We start from the raw sequence: 22,895 nt of genomic DNA, 5'->3' as shown, positions 1-22,895 counted from the left end.
AACTCCACAGCTGGGTATCTGGCTCCAGAGGCAGGAACTTGGTGGGCCTGAAGTACCGGTCTGACCCCTTGTATCTCCACTGCTGTATTCAATAGTTCCCATCACTTCTATGTCATAGTCCGTTTATTTCCTCGAGTATTATATCATAATGCAAGTTCATTTAAAGAGATGGTGGGGGAGCGTGTCACCCGCTTTAAGAGGGAACCAGTGTCTCTCACTATAGCAGTCCTCCTAGGAGTTGGAACAACAGTGGGGATAGGAACTGGGACTACTGCCCTTATCCAGGGGTCGAGCCATATGCACCAGCTTCAAGCTGCTATAGATCAGGATTTAAAGGAATTGGAAACCTCTATAACTACCCTTAAAGACTCCCTCACATCGCTCTCAGAGGTAGTTCTGCAAAATAGACGTGGTCTCGACCTCCTGTTTATGCAGGAAGGAGGGCTCTATGCAACCCTCAGGGAAGAGTGTTGTTTTTATACCGATCATACAGGGGTAGTGGAGGAGTCCATGACCAAGCTTCGGCAGCGGCTAGCCGAGCGGCAAAAGGAAAGGGAGGCGCAAAAGAGTTGGTTTAAATCTTAATTTACACAATCGCCATGGTTAACAACCCTGTTGTCAGCAATCACAGGACCGCTCATAATCCTACTGTTAATCCTCTCTATAGGACCCTACATCATAAATAAAATTATGGAATTCATACAACAGAGGGTAGGGGACATTAAACTCCTTGTCGTCAGGCAACAATACTCAGCCTTGGCTGAGCCTGAGGGTCTCTAAAATTAGAAACCATCCACAGAAAAAGGGGGGAATGAGAGGCGCCAATATAATCAGGTCAGAGAGATCAAGGAACAAACGGCATCAGAGCGTTACCAGAGTGTTACATTTTACAGCACCAGGGCAATCAGGAAGGTCAGTAGGGGGAGATGTAACAATCAACTTTTATGGGAGACAGCTGCAGCAGGGAGGGTACGGAAGATGGCCGCAGCCCGGGAGTAAACTGAAAAACAAGCAACTTGATAAGAAACTAGACAAGCATTAATTCACAACAACGCCAAGATTCCCAGAAGAGTGACCCCGTTTGCTTCCCCCCTTGCTCCCCCCGTTTGCTTCCCCCGTTTGCTAGAGGGGTATATAACCTATACTTAGACTCTTAGTCAGGGCTAACAGCCGCTGCTCTGCTGCATTCAGAGTAAGCTATGGGCCCCAACATGTTGGTAGCTAAATAAACCCTTTGCCTTTTGCATGAGAAGCGTCTCTTGGTTCTTTGTGACAGCGGCTTGCGTCCCGGGCTTTACACTATAACAGTATAGAAAACCTCCATGTACCTGACACCCAATTTCAATAATTACCACCTCATGACCTTATTTCATCTACCCCATCATCATGCTTTGGCAAGTCTCATACATCCTTTCATCTATAAGCATTTGTATGTGTATCTCTAAAAATTATGGACGTTGTTTTTTCTTGTTAACCATAATACTATTACCTCGCCTATTTCAGGTAAAACTTTATGGCAACACTACTTCATAAGTGTGCATATTTCCTACTGCAATGCACTTGGAGGCACACAAGTGCCGGGGCTCCCGGATTCTGAGCCCAGCAGAGCAGCAGCCTGCAGCTGGGCTCCCACCTCAGAGAGGCCCTCAAGGGGGCGGGGCCGGCTCGCGGAGGCAGGAGGTGCGCGTGCGCAGCAGGGCGCGCCGTCTGGGCTGCCGTAGTTCGTCTGTTCACGTGGGTCCCCCGTCGTCATGGCGGCGGTTCGGAAGCCAGTACTGCTCGGTCTTCCGGACGCAGCGGTGCATGGCTGCCCCACTGGCCCAGGCGCCTGGACTGCTAGCAAGCTGGGCGGCCTTCCGGTGAGATGGGGCGCCGGAGTCGGGTCGGCGGGTGCTGGTGCGCAGTGAGGGGTGGGCTGGGTCCCGGGCGCTGTCCGGGTCTGAGCGCCGCCCCCGCCCCCGCCCTCAGGACGCCCTGCCCGCGGTAGCAGCGCCGAGGCCAGTGTGTGAACATTGCAGGCAGCCGCTTGCCCTGGTCGTGCAGGTGTACTGCCCGCTGGAAGGCTCCTCGTTTCATCGGCTACTGCACGTGTTCGCTTGCCCCAGCCCCGGGTGCGGCGGCGGCGGGGCGCGCAGGTAGGTGGCAGGTGCTGGGGCCGCCCCGGCGCACCGGGCTGGGTGGGCAGCCGGCGGCGGTCGGGAGTGGGGCCCTCACCGCAGTTATCTTTACCCTGAAGCTGGCAGGTGTTCCGCTCCCAGTTCCTGCAGATGCGAGAGAAAGAAGTGCCGGACACTCAGGTAAAGCGGTTGTGCATGTTAGGATTTGCTGTGACTTCAGGGTATTTTATAGAATATCGTTTAAGACAAACTTTAAGCCGTGTTCTTTTTTTAATATATGTTTATTGATTTCAGAGGGGAGATAGAAACATCAATGATGAGAGAGAATCATTGATCGGCTACCTCCTGCATGCCTCCTACTGGGGATCGATCCTGCAACCCGGGCATGTGCCCTTGACTGGAATGGAACCCGGGACCCTTCAGTCCACAGGCCAATGCTCTATCCACTGAGCCAAGCCGGCTAGGGGCATTTGGAATGTTGTTTGCTCTTTTCTGAGCCATAAAATGCTATTTCCTTAAGGTTTTGTTAGTTGTTTCTTTTAAAAAAATATATTTTATTGATTATTTTTAGAGAGGAAGGGGGAGGGTTAGAGAGTTAGAAACATTGATGAGAGAGAAGCATCGATCAGCTGCCTCCTGCACATCCCCTAGTGGGGATGTGCCCCGAAACCAAGGTACATGCCCTTGACTGAAATCGAACCTGGGACCTTTCAGTCAGCAAGCCTACGCTCTAGCCACTGAGCCAAACCAGTCAGGGCTAGTTGTTTCTTTTAATATACACTGAAGGTCTTGAGGCACATAGCTTACTGATTTTTTTTGTTTGGGGAAAAAGTATGAGTATATACATATACATGGTTGTATGTAGTACATATATGTATTTATAATAAATATTCTTACTGTGATATGTATATAACTCATTTAATAAGACAAACACTGAATTTAATAATCTAAAAGTCAGGCAAATTGGTAGCAGCAGAACAAATTTCAGCCTCCCTTTGCCTATAAATATTGCCAGAGAGAGAGAGAGAGAGTTCTTAATATGTGCCAAGCACAGTACTAGCAATACTGGGGATAAAAAGATGACCGTGGTGTCTGCCTATATTTGCAGGGTTCAATTGCAGATAATAGACAAGCAATTTGACTTTTTAAAGGTGAGACTTAAAATTAGATTTTTGCTAACGTACTGGACAGGCTGGAGAAGGCAACTCCAGGAATGACCTCCAGAATGACACCTCAGGACTGGTCTGTGAGGGAGCTGCTAGGCTACCTCTGCTGCAGTCAGGAAGCTGAGGTGTGGGCTCGTGAACTGGTAGTTGCCCTGGTCAGAACTGTTGACTCCAGAGCCATGCTCTCTCTCCATCTGCAGACTTTTGCTTCATGGCCTCTCAAGTTTGTCTTTCTCTCTGGTGGACCTGATTAGCAGACCCCTGATCATATTTGGACCCCTAGCTGCTAAGGAGTCTGGGAAATGTAATTCTTTTCTGCTAGATTCTGCAATACATGAAGCACAACTGAAAGAGTTTGGAACAGGTGGTTGAACAAGGCACTGTACTGCATCTGCCATACTGCCCCTAAAGAGGAAAGACACTATCTGCCACCTCCAACATGCTTTTGAGTAAATGGGGTCCATGAAGTGAATCAGATTGTGCTAGAAGGGAAGTGGCTGTGTGAAGCCTCCCTCCAGGAGGTGAAGGGATGAGTGGCTGAAGCCAGGGGAATAGGTGAGATCACCCAGGTGTGCTTGGACCTCATTCACTGGATGTTCTTCCAGAAACAGGAAAATGGCCTTGCAGCTGAGGATTGGTGTGAAGGTGCGGATGACTGGGGAAGTGACAATGAGGAGGCGCCTTCACCACAGCTTACCTTGGGTTTTGGAAATGATTCGAACAGTGCCAAGGACATAGACTGGACTGCCCAGCTCCAAGACCTCCACCTTCAGGAAACTCACACGAATGCTGCTCTTCCTGTGCCTCCTGGGGAAGGGATAGCCTTGCCTTCTGTGGTGCCACAGTTCCTGCCCCACTACATCTGTGTGGTAGATGAGGATGATTACAGAGACGTTGTCAGTCTAGATCATGCGCATAGTCTTCTCAGGGAATATCAACAACGAGAAGGAATTGATATGGAACAGTTGCTTTCCCAAAGGTGAGAATGTGTGCAGCTGAGGTTAAGAGGAGACTTGATCAGAAAGCTGCCACAGTAGATACCCTTTGGTTTTACCCTAATACATGGGAGAACTTTTTCAGGCAGAACTTGTCTGTGTAAGACCTTTTTGCTTCAATTTCTTGAGTTAGCTTGAAAACAGAAGTTAGGGATGCCAACTACTTACAGAAGAAGATGTGTTCACTACCTCTCTTGTTTTCTCTTTCTAAATGTATAGCTGAGACAGGTAAGTTAGAAAAATGCTATTTGTGCCCTGGCCAGTGTGGCTCAGTTGGATGACTCTCTGTTCTGACATGTAAAATGGAAGTGACTTTGATAATATTGTCTTATCATCGGATGGTTTTGGGAGTCAAGTGAGAGAGTAGGTCTTGGAGGGCTATATAAACCAAAGCCCTCTAAAGACGTAAGCATGATTATTTTGCTGTTATAATATAATTACAACAAGATATTTGGAGAGATGACCTGGTTCTGTACCAGAGCTCTTTCATTCATAAGCTTTTTCAGAATAATTTGGGGTTGCATAAAGACGTGTTGGTGTTTGAATATAATCCAAATGGAGAAAGAAACATTGCAAACCATTATTCCAGAGTTGAAAATGGTTAGGGAGCAGGGCATGGGAAAAGGGTGGGCAAGGGGATTACTCTTATACATTATAATGTATTAAATTTATGATATTTAAATTGTTTGCATATGTTAACTTTGGTAAAAAAAATTTTTTTAATTACCTTGTTTGCTCTTCTAAATACTATAATTCTCTAGATATAGACACTCAAAACTATTTTCTGATTCTCTTTTTAGTCTTCCTAGTGATGGTAATGAAAAATATGAGAAGACCATAATTAAAAGTGGAGATAAGATATTTTACAAATTCATGAAGAGAATTTCTGCTTGTCAGGAGCAGATTTTGAGGTAAAGGTACAATTTTCTTTTATTGTTTCTCTTGATATGTTAGTTTGGAAAACACAGGAAAGTAAAGTGAGAAAACCGAAGCTAAGATTTTAGTATATTACATTCACTTATTTTTTTATGCATTTGGATGCATGGATGCAGGTAGGTATTGTGTATTTTTTAAAAATATAATTGGGCCCTGGTTGGTTTGGCTCAGTGGATAGAGCGTCGACCTGTGGACTCAAGGGTTGGGATCCTAGTATTAATAATTTTTTTTTTTTTTAAATATATTTTATTGATTTTTCACAGAGAGGAAGGGAGAGGGATAGAGAGTTAGAAACATCGATGAGAGAGAAACATCGATCAGCCGCCTCCTGCACACCTCCTACTGGGGATGTGCCCGCAACCAAGGTACATGCCCTTGACCGGGATCGAACCTGGGACCTTTCAGTCCGCAGGCCGACGCTCTACCCACTGAGCCAAACCGGTTTCGGCAATAATTTTTCTTTTCAATAAACATTCATTGGTATTGAAAGGTTGTTGTATATTAAAAATTCTTCAAAATGTTTTTTCTGCTTTTTCTTAAACTAAATTTTTAATAGGTACTGTATTCCTAAGTCTCAAATATAAAACTGTGTACATAAGCCTATATGTATAAATATAATGGTTCCTTTCTTGCCATCCACAGTCTACTGAGGTACCCACTGTTGTTAGTTTCCTATGTGTGCTTATAGTTTCTTTATGCATGTATAAGCAAATATAATGATTATGTATTACTTTTTTTTTTTTACACAAAAGGATGCATTTGAGGCAGATTCTGAACCTTGCTTTTTTAACTCTACATTGTATCTAGGAGTACTGTATTTTTGTAGTACATTGAGAATTTTGTTTTAAGAAAAGCTTTATAGTACTGTGTAGTCCCTTGTCAGTATTTCTTGGACGTTTAATGTTATTCCCAAACGTTTGCTACTTTTTTTAAAAATATATTTTATTGATTTTTTACAGAGAGGAAGGGAGAAGGATAGAGAGTCAGAAACATCAATGAGAGAAACATCAATCAGCTGCCTCCTGCACACCCCCCACTGGGGATGTGCCCGCAACCAAGGTACATGCCCTTGACTGGAATCGAACCTGGGACCTTTCAGTTCGTAGGCTGACACTCTATCCACTGAGCCAAACCAGTTAGGGCAAACTTTTGCTACTTTAATTCCTACTGGTGATATATCAAAGTTTAATTCTTACTGGCAGTCTATAGTGTCTGTTTTCCTATAGTCTTACCAATAGTGTGAGATTCATGCTTTTGTATTTCTACTAATTCAAGGTAAAAGGGCATCTTGGTATAATTTTACTTTTTTTTTTTTTTTTTTAATTTTACTTAAAAAAAATTTTTTTTTGACATCTTTCTCTATGTTTTTGAATCATTTCTATCTATTCATATCCTTTACTCATGTTCCCATAAGTTCTTAGTCCTTTTGATTTTCAGGAACTCTTATCTAGGGTATCCTCAAAAATGTATATATGCACTTTGAATAATTATAAGGGCAGTGTTTATTAAAATACATCTCATTTTCAAAATTGTGCTATCAGCTCTAGCCAGTTTGGCTCAATGGGTAGAGCATCGGCCTACAGACTGAAAGGTCCCAAGTTCAATTCTGGTCAAGGGCACATGCCTGAGTTGCAGGCTCCATCCCCAGTGGGGGGCGTGCAGGAGGCAGCCAATCAATGATTCTCATCATTGATGTTTCTAACTCTCCCTCTCCCTTCCTCTCTGAAATCAATAAAACATAAAATTTTTTAAATTGTGCTATCAGCTGTTACAGTGTGTATATATTTTTGGGGGGACACCCTGTATTATAGAGATTAGCCTTTATTATTATGATTAATTTTCTTGATTTGTTATTTGATTTTGCTTATAGATATATCATTGGGTATTTAAGTGTTCCCATCCAATTTGTTTCAGTTTTGCACAGTTTAGTGCTGCATTACTGAAATCAGTAAAAATACATGTAAAAATCTTCTATATTTTCTATATATAAAAAAGCCTAATATGCAAAGTGTCCCCTTGGGAGTTCGATCAGGATACTGGGCGTTCGATCGCTCACTATGATGTGCACTGACCACCAGGGGGTGGCGTGGAATGAAGGAAGGCCCCGGCAGCCGAGGAAGGGAGGCCCCGGCCGGCAGCCAGAAGGCCCCGATCGACCCTGATAGCCAGCCAGGCCTAGGGACCCTACTTGTGCATGAATTTCATACACCAGGCCACTAATAAATAAATAAAAACCTTATGCCTGGCCAGTGGTTGATCATCAACCCAAGAACCAGGAGGTCACAGTTTGATTCAGGGTCGGCACATGCCCAGGTTTCCGGCCATCTTCAGTGGGGGGTGTACAGGAAGCTGCTGACAATTGAAGTTTCTCTCTCTCCCTCTCCCTTCCTCTCTCTGCAATCAATCTCTACTAATAAAAGGCCTGTGCCATGATGCTGTAACGCGGAACGACCAAAGACTGGTCACCAGGAGGCTGTGTGCACAGCAAGGCGCACGCGGGTGGGTGGGGACTTGACTCTGAGTCCCACGTCCCGCCCAGCACGGTGGGAGTCAGTCTGGGTCCCACCAGTGCAGCAGGTCTGGGTCTTTTTTTTTTTTTTTTTAAATATATTTTATTGATTTTTTACAGAGAGGAAGGGAGAGGGATAGAGAGTTAGAAACATCGATGAGAGAGAAACATCGATCAGCTGCCTCCTGCACACCTCCTACTGGGGATGTGCCCGCAACCCAGGTACATGCCCTTGACCGGAATCAAACCCGGGACCCTTGAGTCCGCAGGCTGATGCTCTATCCACTGAGCCAAACCGGTTAGGGCAGCAGGTCTGGGTCTTGCACGATATTGCGCGCTGGGCCTCTAGTAAAAACATATTCTTAAAAAATAAATAAAAGCCTTAAAAAAAATGAATTCCAGTTCCTACATATCCTTGCCAGTACTTCATATGGTCAGTGTTTAATTTTAGCCATATTAGATGATGTGTAGTAGTAGGAGGAGGAGGAGTATTTCCTTGTGGTTTTAATCTGTATTTCCTTAATGACTAATGATGCTGAGTATCTTTTCAAGTGTTTGTTTTCCACCTGTATCTGTCATCTTTAAGAAAGTATCAGTTCAGATCTTTCCACCATATTTCTATTGGGTCATTTATTTTTTTGTTGTTGAACTGTAGGAATTCCTCATATTTTCAGGATATGAGTTCTTTTTGAGGTTATATACATTTCAAATATTTTCTCCCTTTCTGTGGCTTGCCTTTCATTTTATTAATAGGGTCTTTTGAGGCAAAGTTTTAAATTTTGATCGAGTCCAACTTAACAGTTTGGGGTTTTTTATCCCCTCTTATATTTTTCACTTTTTAATAAGTTTAAGTCCTTGAGTACAGCATTACACAAATCCTGTGTCCAGTGGCCTTAGCAGAAGGTTGCTTTGGAATTTGTCTCGGGCCATGCCACTGTTCCATGAGGACATTGACTTTCCCCAGATTGCGCTGGTTTTCTTAGGTTTCCCACCAGGAGTCACTGTTGTTTTTTGTCTGAACACATCTTTTTCCTACATGGAATTCAGTTTCATCTCAAGCATAAGCACCTTCAGTTTTAAGAAGAGCTGCCCTAGCTGGTTTGACTCAGTGGATAGAGCCTCAGCCTGCGGACTGAAGGGTCCCGGGTTCAATTCCGGTCAAGGGCACATACCCTGCTCAACCCCTAGTAGGGGGCATGCAGGAGGCAGCCGATCAATGATTATCTTTCATCATTGATGTTTCTATCTCTCCCTCCCTCTCCCTTCCTCTCTGAAATCAATAAAAAATCCTATGCAGTAGGTCCTTCGGTTACATCAGAGATCCGTTCCTAAGGCGCATCGTAACATGATTTTAGCCATAAGTTGGAACCCAACTACATAAGCACCTACATCACTCACATGGACCACATACTCAGCAGTATGAAGTGAAACAGTAAAAAAAATTTAAAAGAAAGATAATTTCTGACCTTTACTTGTGGTAAATAAATAATAAACATAAAGCACATATGTACGTACATACGTCGAAATGACGGAACTTTTTTTTATATAAATAAATGGGAGATGGTGACATAACCATGAAATGACATACGTCGAGGCTGACGTAACCCGAGGACAGTCTTCCATATAATAAAGAGCTAATATGCAAATGGTTGTCATGCCCTCGTACCCTTGCGCCCTCACTCCGGGGTCGGAGGACCTGAGGCCGTGCCCCCTGCCCCAATGCTGGAGCTGGGGGACCTGAGGCTGCGCCCCTTGCCCTGTGGGGCTTGACGGGGGTGGGGATGGCCAGGTCTGGGTCGTGCAATTTTGAGGTGTGCGGGGTGGGTGGGGACTTGACTCTGGATCCTGCGGTGCATCCTAGACTCTGACAGGAGGGAGATTTTCATATACATTTTACTAATTTTCTTTCATCTCTGACACTTCTATTATAGAGAAAGGGTATATAGCAATATTAAAATATTTCCTCTAATTAATTCCCTTTTAATGTGCATGAATTTTGTGTACTGGGCCACTAGTTTAAAAATAAGAAAGAAGAGCTGTGTGCTCCCTCTGGTTCTAGAGACCCCACTTACAGCCAGCAGCCTTCCAGACATGTTTGTTGTTTTAGAGTTCCTGTTCCCAGATGGTGGAGAGGTTGGTTTTTTGTTTTTGTTTTGCTTAAGAAAGTTCTGCCTAAACCAAGATAAAGAAGGGTTTTTTCTGTGTTTTCTTGTAGAAACTTTTAGTTTCAGTTTTTACGTATAGGTCTGTGATCCATTTTCAGTAAATTTTAATATATGACATATGAGGATCAGGGTTTATTTTTTTCCATGTGAATATCCAATTGTTCATGCACCAGTGTGGTCCCTCAGCGTGGACTGCGGGAATCCGGGCAGAGCCGCTCCCACTGTGGGAGTGCACTGACCACCAGGGGGCAGCTCCTGTGTTGAGCATCTGCCCCTGGTGGTCATTGTGTGTCATAGCAACCAGTTGACCAGTCGCTTAGGCTTTTTTTCAGACATCCCTCTCACAATCTGGGACTGATTGCCCCTAACTGCTTCTGCCTGCCAGCCTGATCACTCCCTAACCGCTCTCTGGCCGGTCTGATTGACACCTAACTGCTCCCTGCCAGCCTGATCGCCCCCCAACTGCCTTCTCCTGCCAGCTTGATTGCCCCCATCTGCCCTCCCCTGCCGGCCTGATTGCCCACAACTGCCCTCCCCTGACGCCACTAGGCTTTTATTATATAGGATTAGTGTTGTCTTATCTATTACTGGGAGAGGAATGTTAAAACCTCCAACTATGATTATGGATAGCTTTTTCTCCTGTCATTTTGTCTCATGCATTTTGGTGCTGTTTTAAGTTATGTACACTTAGTGTTGTTATATTTATCTGAGGAATTGGCGGTATTATAATTATGACATGTTCCTATTTATTTCTGCTCATACTCCTTCCTTTGAATGTATTTTGTCTGATGTTAATATAGCCACACTAACTTTCTTTTGTTTAGTCTTTGTTCACTCTTTTACATTCAACTTCTTTCTTATATTAAATATAAAGTGTATTTTTATATAAGTCATCAACTTATTTAAACTAAAAAGTAAACAAAACAGTTCACCTGTTTGCCTACCTCCCAACCTCCACCTCTGGCAATGACCAGTCTGCTCTCTGTATCTATGAGCTTGGTTTTTGTTTTCTTTTAGATTAATTCTGCATATAAGAGAGATCACATGGTATTTATCTTTCTCTGACTTATTTTGCTTAGAGTCAGTCCATGTTTACATAAATGGAAATATTCATTCTTTTATATATGTACTAGAGGCCCAGTGCATGGGAATCGTGCACTGGTGGGGGCGTGGCCTGCAGGGATCGGCGCGCTGTGGGAGCACCACTGTTCATCCCAGTCAGTTGAGCGTCTGTGGGCCCACCCTCTGAGTGGCTACTCCCTGGTCCGGCATCTTCCGTGGAGCCAGAGCACTTACCTCTCCAGGGGACCCAGTAGGAGCTGGGCCCAGGGACAGTAGCACTGAGAGATGGCAGAGTAGGCCTCAGTCCTGTGGCAGCCACGAACCCGCTTCCAAGCCTCCAGGGTTAGCTCTGCACAGCCTGCAGGCATCTAGAGGAGGCGGCAGGGAGCGAGGAGGAGGAACCTGGAACAAGGAGGCAACAATCACAGCCTGGGTTCCTGCCCGTTGGCCCAGGGTTTTCGGCGGGAGCAGCCGCTCATCCCAGTCAGCCAAGCGGTGCTCCCACTGTGGTAGCTCACTGACTACCAGGGGGCAGCTCCTGTGTTGAGCATCTTCCCCCTGGTGGTCAGTGTGCGTCATAGCGACTGGTCGACCAGTCGTTCTGGTGGTTCTGCGGTTTGGTTGCTGGGCTTTTATTATATAGGATATACACACACACATATATATATATACACACATATACACACTTATACCACAATTACTTTTTAATTTTGTTTCAGAGAGGAAGGGAAAGGGAGAGAGAGATAGAAGCATTAATGATGAGAGAGAATCATTGATGGGCTGCCTCCTGCATGCCTCCTACTGGGGATCAAGCCCACAACCTGGGCAAACCAGCCAGGGCTATACCATAATTTCTTTACCAATTTATCCATTGATGGACACTTAACATTGTTTCTCTATCTTGGCTAGTATAAATAATGCTGCAATGGCCCTAACCGGTTTGGCTCAGTGGATAGAGCGTCATCCTGCGGACTGAAGGGTCCCAGGTTCGATTCTGGTCAAAGGCATGTACCTTGGTTGTGGGCACATCCCCAGTGGAGAGTGTGCAGGAGGCAGCTGATCGATGTTTCTAACTTTCTATCCCTCTCCCTTCCTCTCTGTAAAAAAATCAATAAAATATACTTTTTAAAAAGTAATGCTGCAATGAACATGGGGGTGCATCACATATCTTTTCAAGTTACTGTGTTTATTTTCTTTCGATAAATACCCAGAAGTGGAATTGCTGCATCACATGGTAGATCTGTTTTGAATTTTTGAGGAACCTCCATACTGTTTTCCATGTTGGTTGCACCAATTTACATTCCCACCAACGGTCCACAAAGGTTCCCTTTTCTTCACATCCTCACCAATACTTGTTATTTCTGTTGTCTTTTAAAAAATATATTTTTATTGATTTTTAGAGAGAGGAACATCGATGTGAAAGGGAAGCAGGATCAGCTGCTTCCTACACACCCCCTACTGGGGATGTGGCCCACAACCTGAGCATGTGCCCTGTCCTGGAATCGAACCAGCAACCTTTGAGTGCACAGGATGACGCCCAACCTACTGAGCCACACAGGCCAGGCTGTTATTTCTTTTTGATAATAGCCATTCTAACAGGTGTGAGGTAATAATCTAAAATATTTTTCTTAAGCAGCTTAAATATATGGGTTTTGCCTTTTTAAAATTCAGGCTGTTTGCCTTTTGCCTTTTACATGTTTTGTGTGGTTTTTTTGTAATTCTCACCTGAGGATATTTTTTCCATTGATTTTTACAGAGAGTGGAGGGGAGGGCCCAGGGGAGGAGAGAGAGAAAGAGAAAAAGAGAGAAACACATCAATGTGAGAGAGACACAGTAATTGGTTGCCTCATCGAACTTGCAACCCAGGTACATGCCCTTGACCTGGAATCAAACCTGAGACCCTTTGATACAAGGGCCAGTGCTTTAACCACTTAGCACACCGGCCAGGGCTGTGTGGTTTTTAATCCTTTAATGTAATTACTGGTGGTGTGGGTTATTTTAATCATTCTGGAATTGGATTTTTCCCTTTGTTTATTTTGCACCTGTTTTTCATTTTGGTTAACCTTCTTTTCAGTGAATTGAGTTTTTTTAGTTTATGATTTTTTCAAATATATTTTTATTGATTTTAGAGAGGAAGGGAGAGGGAGAGAGAGAAAAAAAAACATCAATGATGAGAGAGAATCATTGATTGGTTGCCTCCTGCACGCTCCCCACTGCGGTTGGAGCCTGCAATCCAGGCATGTGCCCTGACCAGGAATCGAACTGTGAACTAATTTATATAGGTTTATGCTCAACCACTGAACCACACCAGCGGAGATGGTTTATGATTTTATCTCCTTTCCTAACTTTCTGTACTAGCTCTGTAGCCTTTTTAGTGCTTGCTTTAGTGATTATAATGTACAGCTTTGACTTATTAGTCTACCTTCACTTAGTAGTTTACTCCTATGAACTGCGAACCCATCCACAGATTCTCATTTACCTTTCCCCTGCCCTTTGTGATCTTGTTTTCATATATCCACTTCTGTAGATGCTATATACCCCATAAACATTATTATTTTTGCTTGAAATAATCAATAGTTTTTAAAGAAAAGAAATGTATGTGCGTAAAATGAAATAAAAATACTTGTTAGAAGGGCTTTTCTATTTATCCACCTATTTAACCTCTTGGTGCTCTACATTTCTGCATGCAGATATGGGCTTCCAGGTGCTATTTGTCTGAAGAACTTATTTTAATTATTTTTTTGAAGTGAAGACTTGTTGGAGACAGTCTTTAAGGTTATGTCTGTCTAAAAATGCATTAATATTTCTTTTAATGGACATTTTTATTAGATATAAATATTACTTTTTACTTTTTACTTTCAGTACTGAAAAGATTTTGTTCTATTATCTTCTTTATTGTATCCATTAGAAAGTAATTCTTATTGTTTGTTCTGTTTTTAACATATATTTACACTTTATGTACTTTAGAATTTGTGTGTTTCAATTCTGCCTGGGATTTGCTGAGCTTTTTGGATTTATGGTTTGATTACTTTTCATTAATTTTGGAAAAATTTTGGTCATTATTTTCAAATATTTTTTCTATCTTTCCGTCTAGGACTCTAGTGAATTGTATGTTAGATTATATGAAATTGTCTCATGATTTTTAAAGCTTTTTTCCTTTTGTTTTAAATTTTCACTTTTTGTTTCATTTTGGATATTTCTATTTTCCTCAGACATACAGATTTTTTTGTTCCCAGTCTACTATTTTCCTTGATTGAATGAAGTTATTTCTGATATCACATTTCTGTTTCAGTCTTGTCGTTTCCATTTCTATGTTAAATTCCTAATCTGTTTATTGCATGGTCACCTTTTCTTTTAGATTTTTTTACATGTGTATTATTGGTATTTTAAAATCTTTTTCTGATAATACCATTATCTTGTCTATGGGTCTCCTTGTATTGACTTGCCTTATGGATTAAATTTTTCTTTTCTTTTGTTAAATATATTTTATTGATTTTTTTACAGAGAGGAAGGGAGAGGGATAGAGAGCTAGAAACATCGATGAGAGAGAAACATTGATTCAGCTGCCTCCTGCACACCCCCTACTGGGGATGTGCCCGCAACCAAGGTACATGCCCTTGACCAGAATCGAACCTGGGACCCTTCAGTCCGCAGGCCGATGCTCTATCCACTGAGCCAAACCGGTTAGGGCTGGATTAAATTTTTCTGCTTCTTTGCATATCTAATAACTTTTTTAAAAAAATTGTTTACCAGAAATTATATGTTGAAGAAAGGTAGTTACTAAAGTAAATATTTACTCCTTAGAAGGGCATGCCAGTAGTGAGGAGGTCTGATTCTACATAATTTGCAGTTGAGCTGAACCTGGGCTTTGTGGCATTTTTACTTAGATTCAGTTCCACATTGGCTTTTGTGCCTTCATCCAAACTTTGAATCGAGTATTGATAAGACTTCAGATATCTTTTTTTTTTTTTTTTTTTTTTTTTTTTTTTTTTTTTTTTTTTTTTTTTTAAAATATATTTTATTGATTTTTTACAGAGAGGAAGGGAGAGAGATAGAGAGTTAGAAACATCGATGAGAGAGAAACATCGATCAGCTGCTTCCTGCACATCTCCTACTGGGGATGTGCCCGCAACCCAGGTACATGCCCTTGACCGGAATCGAACCTGGGACCTTTCAGTCCGCAGGCCGACGCTCTATCCACTGAGCCAAACCGGTTTCGGCAAGACTTCAGATATCTTGCCATGCTTTACAGGCTTGCTGCTGGTGTTGTGAGCCTATGGATTTTCTTTTTCTCTGGCTTAGGCCTGGTACTCTGCAAGAAGGAAACAAAGTTTGCAAAGTGAGCTCTTAGATGTTGCAATGGGACTTGTAGGTGGTCCTGACTCTGTGTTTTGTTTCGGTGCCTAGGTATTCCTGGAGTGGACAGCCACTGTTTTTGACCTGCCCTACATCAGAAGTCACTGAGCTCCCAACCTGCAGCCACTGTGGAGCCCAAAGGACATTTGAGTTTCAGCTTATGCCAGCACTGGTCAGCATACTAAGAAGTGCTAATTTAGGTAATAAGCCCTTTATTCATTTGAGTTTGTGGATTTATGACACTAAATTGGAATTATTTTTAAATAAAAGACTATTTTGTTTTACTTATTCATAAAATATAAGCATATTACAGAAAATTTGGGAAATTGAAATTATGGTAAGGAAATTTATAATTCAATCTAATGAATGCACTGATAACAATTTAGTTGATTTAAGGCCACACTATTTTCTGTCCTTAAAATTACTTTCATCTCATCCTATCTGGTTTGGCTCAGTGGATAGAGCAGACTGAAGGGTCCTGGGTTTTATTCCGGTCAAGGGCACATGCCTGGATTTCGGGCTCAAACCCCCGTAAGGGGTGTGCAGGAGGCAGCCAATCAGTGTTTCTCTCTCATCATTGATGTTTCTCTCTCCCTCTCCCTCTCCCTTCCTCCTGAAATAAAGATATATTTTAAAAAATTATTTTTATCTCATTATAATATAACAAAAATGTATTATTCTTTTACAAATTGCATTTACGTGATTATAGTTATTTTTATAAATTTTTAGAAAAAAATGAAAAGACCCTGGCTGGGTGGCTTAGTTGGTTGGAGTGTCGTCCCGTACACCCAAATGTTGTGGGTTTGATTCCCTAGGGCATATACCTAGGTTGTGGTTCCATCCCAGGAGGTCACCCACAGGAAGCAAACTGATAGATTTTTCTCATCATTGATGTGATGTCTCTCTTTCTCTCTCTCTCTCTTTCTCTCTCAAATCAATAATAATAAAAAAATGTCCTGTACAGGAGGCAAACAATGATTCTCTCTCATCATTGATGTTTCTATCTCTCTCTCCCTCTCCTTGCTCTCTGAAATCAATAAAAATATATTAAATCTTAAAAACAAAACAAAAAGAAGCCCTAGCCTGTCTGACTCAGTGGATAGAGTGTCAGTCTGCAGACTGAAGGGTCCCAGGTTCAATTCCAGTCAAGGGCACATACCTTGGTTGCAGGCTTCTCCCTGGCCCAGGCCCTGGTCAGGGCTCATGCAGGAGGCAACCTATTGTCTCTCACATCAATGTTTCCCTCTCTCTTCTCTCTTAAAAAAAAAAGGAAAAAAATCCACAGGTGAGGATTAAAAAAACAAAAAGAAGTAAAGGCCTTCCTAATGTCAGTTACTAGAGGGAACTTTTTCTTTTTTCTTTTTTCTTTTTTTTTGCCCTCCGCTCCCACCCTCCCGCAGGAACTTTTCTTTTTTAATAGATTTTTAGAGAGAGAGAGAGAAACATCTGATGTGAATGTGAAAGTGAAACATTGCTTGGCTGCCTCCTACACACCCCTCACTGGGGATCACGCCCACAACCCAGTCACATGACCAGGAATTAAACCCAACAACCTTTCAGTGCACAGGATGACGCCCATCTGACTAACTGAGGCACACTGGCCAGGGCTAGAAGAAACTTTTTTTATTGCAAGTTTATTTTCTTATACTTTCCTCTAAACATATTTTATGTGTATACATTTTTACATGTATACACATGTAAAACAGTTTTTTGGACAAAAATAGGTATACTGTTTTATAGCCTCTCATTCTTTCTGATATACTTGGATAATTTTTTCCATTTTAATATATTAGAATTTTTTGCAAATAGCTTTATTGAGATGTAAAGGCATATAACAAAACTATATATTTTAAGTGTGCAGTCTGCTAAGTATTGACATATGTATACACATGAAATCATCACTACCAGTGTCAAAGTTATGAATGTGTTCATCACTCTCAGAAGTTTTCTCAAGCACTTTGTATCCTGTTTTACCCCTTCTATTAACCCGATTGACTTTTCATTATAGATTAGTTTGCATTTTCTAGAAATTTTATAAATGGAATCATTTACTTTTTGTTTGTTTATTTTTACTAATAATTACTTTGAGATACATCCATATATTGTATATCAATAGATCACACCTTTTTTTCTTTTTTTAATCCTCACCCAAGGATTTTTTTTATTGATATTTTACAGAGAGAGAGAGAGAAGCATTGCTGTGAGAGAGACATATCAATCGGTTGTCTCCCCCACACATCCTAACCTGGCCGGGGATTGAACCTACAACTCAGGCACTTGGCCTTGACCAGGAATCAAACGTGGGACCCTTTGGTGTGTGGGCTGACACTCCAACCACTGGGCCACACCAGCTAGAGCAATAGATCGCATCTTATAGTTGCTGATTACTATTTTATGGGTACATCACACTTTGTCTATTGATGGACATTTTTTTTTTTTAATATATTTCATTGATTTTTTACAGAGAGGAAGGGAGAGAGATAGAGAGTTAGAAACATCGATGAGAGAGAAAATCGACCAGCTGCCTCCTGCACATCTCCCACTGGAGATGTGCCCGCAACCCAGGTACATGCCCTTGACTGGAATCGAACCTGGGACCTTTCAGTCTGCAGGCCGACGCTCTATCCACTGACCCAAACCGGTCTCAGCGATGGACATTTTTTTAATGTTAATGTGTTTCCATATGGGGCTGTTACAAATAAAGATGTTATGAAGATTTATATGGACAGAGGCTTTAACTTTTTTTTTTTTTTAATATATTTTTATTGATTTCAGAGAGGAAGGAAAAGGGAGAGAGAGAGATAGAAACATCAATGATGAGACAGAATCACCGATCAGCTGCCTCCTGCACGCCCCCAATTGGGATTTAAGCCTGCAACCCGGGCACGTGCCCTTGACCGGAATCGAATCTGGGACCTTTCAGTTTGCAGTCCGATGCCTTATCCACTGAGCCAAACCAGCCAGGGCTGATTTTCTTTTTTAAATATATTTTATTGATTTTTTACAGAGAGGAAGGGAGAGGGATAGAGAGTCAGAAACATCGATGAGAGAGAAACATCGACCATATGCCTCCTGCACACCTCCTACTGGGATGTGCCCACAACCAAGTACATGCCCTTGACCAGAATCGAACCTGGGACCTTTCAGTCCGCAGGCCGACGCTCTATCCACTGAGCCAAACCGGTTAGGGCAAGGGCTAATTTTTTTTAATAATAGTTTATTTTGTTGTTGTTAGGCTGTTTTTTATTATATTTTTTAATTTTTTTTATATATATACTAGAGCAATAGATATATGAAATTCATGAAATATATGAAATTCATGCACGGGTAGGGTCCCTAGGCCTGGGCAGTGATCAGGGCCGATCAGGGCCTTCCTTCTTTCCGTGCCACCTCCTGGTGGTCAGTGGACGTCATGGCGAGCAATCCAACTCCTGGTCTCCTGGTTGAACTCCCGAGGGGACACTTTGCATATTAGGATTTTATATAGAGAGATGTTTTTTATTGATATCAGAGAGGAAGGGAGAGGGAGAGAGATAGAGAAACATCAATGATGAGAGAGAGTCATTGATCGGCTGCCTCCTGCACGCTGCCTACTGGGGATTGAGCCCGCAACCCAGGCATGTGCCCTTGGCTGGAATCGAACCTGGGACCCTCCAGTCTGCAGGCCGACGCTCTACCTACTGAGCCAAACCAGCCAGGGCTATTTGTTTATTTTTTAAGGTTACTCAATTTATTGTAAATACTGAGTTTGTTTTTATTTTTTATTTTTTTAAAATATATTTTGGCTTTTTACAGAGAGGAAGAGAGAGGGATAGAGAGTTAGAAACATCAATGAGAGAGAAACATCCATCAGCTGCCTCCTGCACACCCCGCACTGGGGATGTGCCCGCAACCAAGGTACATGCCCTTGACCGGAATCGAACCTGGGACCCTTGAGTCTGCAGGCCAACGCTCTATCCATTGAGCCAAACCAGTTAGGGCTGAGTTTGTTTTTATATGTATCATCTTTTGTTATCCTTTATGTTTATCATACTTTTCAGTTGCATTTTCCTTTTTTTGGTTTAACAAATCTTTATTGTTGAAAGTATTACATATACCCTCTTTTTTCCCCCATTGACCCCCGTCAGCCTGCCCCCAACCTCCACCCCCTGCCCCAGTCCACAGGCCGACGCTCTATCCACTGAGCCAAACTGGTTAGGGCGAGGGCTAATTTTTTTTTTTTTTTCATTTTAAGTTTTTAATGAAAGTTGTATATAATATTACTTTATTTCTGCATCTTCTGAATTGTTTCTTCCTTGTATTTTCCCTTTTCCTTTTCTACTTGGCGAGATTTGGCTTTACGTTCAAGAATCTTTTTGCGGTCTTTGTCCAGCTTTAGTCTAGTGATAACCACCTTGCTGGGGTGAATGCCCACATGAACAGTTGTCCCATTAGCTTTCTCCCGTTGGACTTGTTCAATGTAGATGACGTATTTCTTCCTGTAAACCTGGACTACTTTGCCAATTTGCTGCCCTTTGTAATGTCCTCGAACAACCTGGACCTCGTCATCCTTTCGGATGGGCATGGACCGAACATTGTACTTCTGTCTCAGCTCTTTGGAAAGAGGAGACGACATGATCTTCCTTCGAATGTGGGAAGGTGCATTGAAATGCCTTTTACGGTTCTTGCTCCGGTCAGAAGTCACAAAGGGGTTGAGCTTCATTTTGACCGCTGGCGCTCCTACGATGGCCGCAAGAGGGAAGAGACCCACACGCTGTTTCCAGTTCTCTAATTTTTTTAAATAATAGTTTATTTTGTTGTTAGGCTGTTTTTTATTTTATTTTTTAATTTTTTTTATATATATACTAGAGGCCCAGTGCATGAAATTCAGGGCCTTGAGAGCCTTCATGTACACTACTCAGGTACTCGGTATCACACTCAGGTACTCGGTATCACACTCAGGTACTCGGTATCACACTCAGGTACTCGGTATTTTATTTCTTTTTTTCTTTATATATTTATTGATTTCAGAGAGGAAGGGAAAGCGAGAAAGAGACAAAAACATCATTGATGAGAGAGAATCATTGATCAGCTGCCTTCTGCATGCCCCACACTGGGGATCGAGTCCGCAACCATGGCATATGCCCTAACCGGGAATCGAACCGTGATCTCCTGATTCATAGGTCAAAGTTCAACCATGAGCCACACTGGCCAGGTGGTATTTTATTTCATGTACTACCTTTTTTCCTAACCCGGTGGTTAATATTTCTGAGGCTCCAGCCTTCTGTTCTCTGCAAATGCTTTTGCACATGCTTGTTAGAAATTATTTCAAATACACGAGGTGATTTCCCCCAAATCAGCTCTATTTTGGTCTTCTGTCGTCTGGCTTTGATCATTTTCTTTCCATTAAACCTGTCTACATTTTTTCCCCTGGGCTGCTTCAAACCAGTTATCCACCTCATTCTGTTGTCCTGTCTTCCTTTTCTGATATTAGCAGGAGTTGTGTTGCTCATGTTTCCTTGGTACCATTCTTCATGGCTCCATTCACTGATAAATTTCTATAACTCTTAGGATTTATTTTCTATTTTTTGCCTGAGTCCTTTCTTGGTGGTAGTGTGTTCGGTTGGAGTGATGTATTTTTAAATGTCAGATGGTCTAGACAGCTGTAATGAAGACTTGTTTCGATTTTCGTTTATTTTTAAATTATATTTTCCTGTTAAATCTGCTTTTTGTCATCAGTGGTCACTTAATGTAGGAAAAAGTGTGACTGTATTGTGAGTGAAAGTTAGTGAACACTGTTTTTGCTTTACGTAATTATTTTTTCAGCTTGTAAGTTGAAATCACTCCTTGTATCAGTTATCCTGATATTGAGCCATCTTTCTCCTTTCCTTCTATCATCATCTAATTAGTTAATCTCTTTGTTTGATGGTAAACACATAACATGTGCCACGATCTGTTATAAGTATCTTACATGGACTAGTTTATTTATTTATTTTAAATATTTTTATTGATTTTTTACAGAGAGGAAAGGAGAGGGATAGAGAGTTAGAAACATCGATCACTGCCTCCTGCACACCCACTACTGGGGATGTGCCTGCAACCAAGGTACATGCCCTTGACCAGAATCGAATCTGAGACCCTTGAGTCCTCAGGCCGATGCTCTATCCACTGAGCCAAACCGGTTAGGGCTGGATTAGTTTATTTAATCCGCCTCACAACATTGTGATGAATCTAATCATTATTACACAGAGGTGAAGTCACTTGCTAAAAGTGGTAGAGCTGGAATACGAACCTAAAGTCTTGCTCCAGAGTGGACTCTATCCACCAAGCAAACTCAAATATTGAGTGTATCTCATAACAGTTGCTCTTTGCTGGAATCCTGACTTTGTTATATTTTTCAGGTCTTTCTGTGGAATTTGGAACAGTTCTAATTTACACATGTGAGAAGAGTTGCTGGCCTCAAAATCAGCAGACTCCCATGGAAGAAGTTTGTATTGTACAAGAAGACCCAGATGAATTATTATTTAAGTAGAATATTTCCATTTTTAATATAAATTCAAATAAATTTTAATGTCCAAATTTTTGTTTTTACTTCATTTTGACTTACAAGCTATTCACTCTTGTTAAGTGTTGTCTCGCTTTTTGGCACCGTGCTGGGACTGAAGCGAGACTTAGAACCCCCTGGCTGTGGGCTGGTCTACCAGGATCAGTGGCCTTTCTCCACAGGGTAAGCTTGGAATGAGGCTCCTCTGTAACCCAGAGGGCAGCTGTTCCCTGCACAGCAGGCTGGTGGGCATTCTGGGCGGGTGAGCAGCTGAAGAGCCAGGAGCAGCCATCAGCCTCTCATTACCCCTGCTGCCTCTGCCCCTCTCTGGACTCTTGCAGTCCCTGGATGCTGACAGATCAGCTGCTTCAGGCTCCCACACTGTGACACTAGCTGTTTATACTGCCTCATGTTCCCCACCTCAGGCTCCCTGCCCTCACCCATTTCTACTGTGGACGAAAAAGGGGCCACATACCAAACCCGACAAGCTCAGGAGGCTTGCATTGTGGGCTGTACAAACTCGGGGACTGAAAGTAACCATATATGGCAGTGATTGAAAGGGCGAGGGCTAGGCCCTCCACCTTGCCCCAGGGTAAGGGCTACGCCCTCCACCTTGCCCCAGGGTAAGTGCTCCATCTTACCTTGGCCACCTGTTTGGCAAGGAGCTTCTTCCCGGAAGTCTAAGCCTCTGCTAGCCACACCCAGGAACAAGACACCGACTTGCTCCTGGCCAATAGGCAGAGCACAGTCCTTTCTCCTCCCCTTACTCCAACTCCCCCTATATAACCCGTCTCCACACAGAGTTATCTCTCTCTCTGCTTCCTGCTGCTGTGTCGGCAAGGTGGGGGAGCCGAGCTAGCTGGAATAAAGACTCTTATGCTTTTGCATCGGACATGGCTGGCTCCCTGATGTGGTTTTTTGGGGATCCTGAAATCTGGGCATAACAGTGATGGCGAACCTATGACACGCGTGTCAGAGGTGACACGCGAACTCATTTTTTTGGTTGATTTTTCTTTGTTAAATGGCATTTAAATATATAAAATAAATATCAAAAATATAAGTCTTT

General features: G+C 42.5%; 2 protein-coding genes across 2 annotated transcripts; one reads left to right on the top strand and one right to left on the bottom strand.

The window, feature by feature from the left end:
* The first annotated feature begins 1,751 nt into the window (after positions 1 to 1,751).
* Positions 1,752 to 21,864, top strand: PDCD2L (programmed cell death 2 like). Its single transcript, XM_070397907.1, has 7 exons — positions 1,752 to 1,859; positions 1,969 to 2,135; positions 2,237 to 2,297; positions 3,889 to 4,262; positions 5,079 to 5,189; positions 15,358 to 15,506; positions 21,687 to 21,864. Exons 1-7 carry the CDS (start codon positions 1,752 to 1,754, stop codon positions 21,815 to 21,817), a joined length of 1,101 nt encoding a protein of 366 aa, XP_070254008.1. The 3' UTR covers positions 21,818 to 21,864.
* LOC138996694 (large ribosomal subunit protein uL24-like) lies at positions 19,556 to 20,049 on the bottom strand. The gene has a single exon (XM_070397818.1). The coding sequence runs from the start codon at positions 20,006 to 20,008 to the stop codon at positions 19,571 to 19,573; it is 438 nt and encodes a 145-aa protein (XP_070253919.1). The 5' UTR covers positions 20,009 to 20,049; the 3' UTR covers positions 19,556 to 19,570.
* Positions 21,865 to 22,895: the final 1,031 nt, after the last annotated feature.

The sequence above is a fragment of the Myotis yumanensis genome, unplaced genomic scaffold (assembly GCF_028538775.1).
Source record: "Myotis yumanensis isolate MYYU_CA2020_CCGP unplaced genomic scaffold, mMyoYum1.0.hap1 SCAF_18, whole genome shotgun sequence".
Lineage (NCBI taxonomy): Eukaryota > Metazoa > Chordata > Mammalia > Chiroptera > Vespertilionidae > Myotis > Myotis yumanensis.
Note: the sequence above shows the minus strand (reverse complement) of the source record. Positions and strands in the feature narration are given on the sequence as shown.

Excerpts from the sequence above, each read along its gene's own strand:
- PDCD2L (XM_070397907.1), top strand. The coding sequence starts at position 1,752 with ATGGCGGCGGTTCGGAAGCCAGTACTGCTCGGTCTTCCGGACGCAGCG. Across the intron at positions 1,860-1,968 it reads GCAAGCTGGGCGGCCTTCCG|GACGCCCTGCCCGCGGTAGC; the intron begins GTGAGATGGGGC and ends CCCCGCCCTCAG. Across the intron at positions 4,263-5,078 it reads GAACAGTTGCTTTCCCAAAG|TCTTCCTAGTGATGGTAATG; the intron begins GTGAGAATGTGT and ends TTCTCTTTTTAG.
- LOC138996694 (XM_070397818.1), bottom strand. The coding sequence starts at position 20,008 with ATGAAGCTCAACCCCTTTGTGACTTCTGACCGGAGCAAGAACCGTAAA.